This window comes from Mus caroli, chromosome 18, assembly GCF_900094665.2.
Source record: "Mus caroli chromosome 18, CAROLI_EIJ_v1.1, whole genome shotgun sequence".
Taxonomy (NCBI): Eukaryota; Metazoa; Chordata; class Mammalia; order Rodentia; family Muridae; genus Mus; species Mus caroli.
Window position 1 is genome coordinate 41,119,400 of NC_034587.1, and position 5,103 is coordinate 41,124,502.

At 37.3% G+C, this 5,103-nt stretch overlaps 1 protein-coding gene across 1 annotated transcript in view; it reads left to right on the forward strand.

The window, feature by feature from the left end:
* The first annotated feature begins 1,517 nt into the window (after positions 1 to 1,517).
* LOC110285164 (serine protease inhibitor Kazal-type 12) overlaps positions 1,518 to 5,103 on the forward strand; it is a 4,791-nt gene continuing 1,205 nt past the window's right edge. Inside the window, exons 1-3 of the mRNA XM_021151152.1 lie at positions 1,518 to 1,825; positions 3,575 to 3,600; positions 4,739 to 4,866. Of these exons, the coding sequence (XP_021006811.1) occupies positions 1,711 to 1,825; positions 3,575 to 3,600; positions 4,739 to 4,866 (269 nt within the window). The 5' untranslated portion in view covers positions 1,518 to 1,710. The remainder of the gene's footprint in view (positions 1,826 to 3,574; positions 3,601 to 4,738; positions 4,867 to 5,103) is intronic.

Genomic DNA, 5,103 nt, shown 5'->3' on the forward strand with positions numbered 1-5,103 from the left:
CACTTATTGTTTTTTTTCTTTTATTACCAGATTATAATATAATTATTTCTTCCTTCCCGTTCCTCCCCCAATGCCTTTCCATTGCCCTAGTTGTTCTCTTTCAAATTCTTGTCCCTTTTTTTCATGAATTGTTACTTTATACTTATAAAGACATTTATGCACACTATTCCTAAATTCAACCTGCTCAATTTGTATCATATTACTTATGTTTATATGTTTTCAAGACTGACCAATTTCTATTGCATAACTAATTGATGTGCTCTCCAGTGGGGAAGACTATTTCTCATCCTCCCATCATTCCTGAGTTACCATGTAGCTCTTTGTGAGGATAGAGGCCTCATGGTGTCTCCCTTACCCACTTTTGTGTGTTTAATATTGTGCTTGTGCAGCTCATGATTTGGTAATCATGTTAATAAAATTTTATTATATTATTTTAAAAAATACAAAAAGCAAAATGAGCTATTCAAGTTCCTAATCCAGAAATATTTCTTGTAGAAAAATAAAACTAACAAAGTTAAAATATTTAGTGTGTAGTGTGTTTGAAGAAAAGACAACTATGGCTATCATATATGTCTAATGCCTAAAACTGACATATCAAATATTCATTTAATTAAAAAAAAGTATCCAGGGATCCATCCCATAATCAGCCTCCAAACGCTGACACCATTGCATACACTAACAAGATTTTGCTGAAAGGACCCTGATATAGCTGTCTCTTATGAGCTTATGCCAGGGCCTAGCAAACACCTAAGTGGATGCTCACAGTCAGCTATTGGATGGATTACAGGGCCCCCAATGGAGGAGCTAGAGAAAGTACCCAAGGAGCTAAAGGGATCTACAACCCTATAGGTGGAACAACATTATGAACTAACCAGTACCCCAGAGCTCTTGACTCTAGCTGCATATGTATCAAACGATGGCCTAGTCGGCCATCAGTGGAAAGAGAGGCCCATTGGACTTGCAAACTTTATATGCCCCAGTACAGGGGAACGCCAGGGCCAAAAAGTGGGAGTGGGTGGGTAGGGGAGTGGGGGGAAGGGTATGGGGTACTTTTGGGATGGCATTGGAAATGTAAATGAGGAAAATACCTAATAAAAATATTTTTTAAAAAAAGTACTAAACAGCAACTATCATGTAGATACTGAGTCAAATCTAGGAGCTGAAAGAAAAAGCCTTACAAATACTATTCACTTCCAATGTCTATCATTTCTGTTTCTATGACCACTCAGGCTGTGCTCCTATTTTATTTAATAAATTCCTTGACCTCACAATCCCTTGCATCAACATTTTTCATTTCCTCATAGATGTGGTGCCAAACCCTATTAATATTATACACAAATTATTCAGATTGTATTTCAGGTTACAGTTATTAGCTCAGTGGCCCTAAGGCTCTATTACAGACAAGTTCAAAGAGTATAAACTGCCAGGTAAGAATTTGATTGCAATTACCACTGTCTGGTGCACAGGAGAAATTAGGGAAGTGCTATTTATAACATACTTAATTATGTCTAAACATCAGGGATTTTTTTTTACTATTGTTCTTGACTGGAAAGGAACTGAAATGAGTTTCTTTGGTGTCTAGTGTCTATTCTTTAGAGAAATTAATTGCACAATAAGGGTGGAGGTTGTAGTAGAGTGACAAACGTATAGGTACTCGGATTCAGACATATAGATCCACTTATAAATACAGTCCAGAGAACAGCATCCTACATGTTGAACACCCCTAACATTTCTGTGTTCTCAGACCTCAAGGTTCTCAGCGCCATGAAGCCAGCAGTTGCCTTTCTGCTTTTGATCAGCCTGGCCTGTTTGTTCCTCTCTGTAGGTGAGTGAAAAACTATGCAGTGGACTTCTGGATCAGGCTGGCTAATGTCACCAGCTGGATTATGATTCTGCTTTTTTACAATGAGGAGAACAATGATGAATGATGCTCCAACACTTTTCATTTCCATGGAATTTTAGTATACAAATGAGCGATTTTAATTTATACTACAGTGCTCTGCTTAAAAGCACTTTTATTCAACTCCAAAATCGGTTTCATGCTATGTAGGATGAGAAGACTGGTTTTATACCTCATGGCACCCACTATCTAATATAGGAATTGTAGGTCATTTGCATTGCTGTCTGTGGGCCACCACAGGAAGCACACAGTTAGAATTATGCATCAGACTTTATGGCAACTGTTATAGAACAAAGAAAATCTACTAAAATATCTTCTTTAAAAAATTCTTATTCAATGGGCTTCAGCTGTCAGAATTCTTTAGAGATGCACATAAAAATCTTAGTCATTCATTGTCAACCTCTAGGTTAAGAAAGAGCTAACTGGGGAAGGGAAAGAGAAAGGGGCAAGGGTAGGGAGAGAGAGACATCAAAGATTGTGGTGATGTAGTGGAGTAGAGGGAGCCCAGGGCTGGCACTCCAAGGCTTGTCTCCAACGCTCATTCTTCTGCCTGGCCCCCTCCCCCAATCTCATTGAACAAGTCACCCGGTGCTCTGCCTAATATTTGAGCTGATATTAATGGTGCACAGGAAACTTGTGCACTGTTTCCTTCAACAAAAAGTACTGCCAAACCTTTAGAGTCTATCAAGTCTAGATTGTATTCTTAACTGCCATTTATAGCATATAATTATCAACACTTATCTAAATACTTGTCTAGGTAATCAGTTTCCTGAGCTCATTAGTTGATTGGCTTTTCTCTTATTGTTGTTTGTTTTGTTTTGTTTTTTAATTTGAGGCTTTTTGTTCTTATTTTGGTTTGTATTTATTGTGTTTTGTTTTCTTGAGATGGGATCTAACTATGTAGGACTTGCTGGCCTAGAAATTGTTAGGTAGACCAGGATTTCCGTTGACTTTCAGTGATCTGCCTGCTTCAACACCTGTATACTGGAATTATAATCATGCACAATCATGAATAACCTTCTTCAGCTTTAAAAATAGGGTTATTATATGAGTTGATATACATAAGATATAACACAGCAATTAAATGTATATTACCACAGTAGAAGGGGGATATGTTTAATGGAGATGTGATAAATCACATTGATTCATAGTGGAATTTAAATGTCAATTGGAATTTAAAATGTCTTTTGTATTTTTTTTTTGCTATATCACTATAACAAAAAGCTTTTAAATCAAAGATTCACATTGGAATTATTTAAAATGTCTTTTGTATTTTTTGTTATATCACTATAACAAACAGCTTTTTAATCAAAGATTTTATATACTTTCCTAATAAATATATACTTGTTCAACAAAGAACAGCTCTAAACTTTACCTTCAAAGGCTTGTTATGCAATGACTCATAAATTGGAAAACATAATTGCATAAGAGCACACAAAGGGCAAACACAATGACAGCAATGTTGTCTGCAAGCATTGTGAAACTAAAGCAATCCTAGCCTTGGATAATGCAGCCTGCCACTCAGCATTCCGTGTGGTTAATACTCTGTGTTTCCATGTAGTTATCTATCTACAAAGCAAAACAGACGCAGCAGAAGACCATTGTGGTTAACTGCAACTGGAAAGGACTACAATTCTGACATGTGATTAATCACTGTCTATTCTTTCACTGTAGATGCTGTGAGCCAAGGAGGCTTTCAGGTATGTGTGTACCTCTCATCTTTCTCAAGCCGTTTCTGTCCCAGCAAGCCACACCACAGTGGTGTCCCTTCCAACTTAAGCACTGGGGCCCTTTCACAGATGCCTTCTGAGCTCCCAGAGTGAGCTTTCTGAGAAGGCTGTAAGAAAGCATGACATGTTCTCTACACCAATAAAATCATCACTGCAGATGTGCTTTGTAAACAATTAGACAAAATCCTGAAAGTTACTTCCTACTTTCTTCAGACAGATGTCACAGATCCTCAGTATGAATATTTGCCCAGCTTAAGCCCCTGTAATAATAATAGTACAGTGTCATGGGAATGTGGCGTAAATTAATGTAAGTTTTGGGGTAAGGTCTCACTATGTATTTCCAGCTACTCTGGAACTCTCTATGTAGACCAGGCTGGCTTCAAAATCATGGAGATCCACTTGCCTGTAGGTGTGTGCCACAAATTTTGACAACTTAAGATAATATTTGGAGAGATAGAGATAGAGATAGAGATGGAGATGGAGATGGAGATGGAGATAGAGATAATGAATAGATCATCACAAACAGCTTCTATCTCAGTCAAAACAGCAGGCAAAGTCCCTTTTTTATCTAAGATCTTGGTGCACATGCTTCTGTGGATACTCTTCTCTTGTCTTAGAAGATCATCATCCCTGTTGTGTATACCACCAAGCATTTGACATACAGAGCACCTAGTAGCAATTTATGTATCCAATAAATAAATTATTGCTTACTGGATGTTTTGCTGAATTGAATGTAAAAATTTTAATGTGTATTAGTGAAGAGAGCTGTGTCACGTTTGTAGTACAGTATTATGCAGCAGAACAAACTGTTATAAGAATGTACTCAATAGTGCAGAAATAGAAGCACAAAAGAAGAAATGTGCCCTGCATATTCACTTTACTATTGTGCACATGCACATTAGCAGTGCATGTGCACATAGACCCAGAGAACAGGTGAAAGGAAGACAATTAACTGCTAACAAGAACTACAGCAGTTTTAAGGGGGTTGTTCTTTTTAATGTATATTTTCCATAATTAAAATTAATGTTCTTGAAGGAATTTTGAAGTATGTAAGGCTATGTTTCCATTTCATACAAAATAATCTAAAAGTCCATTATTTAATTGACAGGCTTTTTGCAGAAACTATGAGAAGACACTGGCCCCAGATGGAAAATCATGCCCAAAGACCCACAAACCTGTGTGTGGCACTGATGGAAAAACCTACCAAAACCGCTGTGCATTCTGCCAAACAGCCATGTAAGTCAATGGATGCTGCTAATAGCAAGATGTTCTTAGTTGGGTCCAGTGGAGTAGGTGTCCATGAGTAGTTTATTAATAGTCTACTAGTCTGTTAAAGTTAGAGTGAGGTAACACAATCACAAAGGAACTCACACAATATGTATTCACTGATAACTGGATATTAGCCCAAAACTTAGGATACCCAAGATATAAGATACAATTTGCTAAATGCATGAAACTCAAGAAGAATGAAGA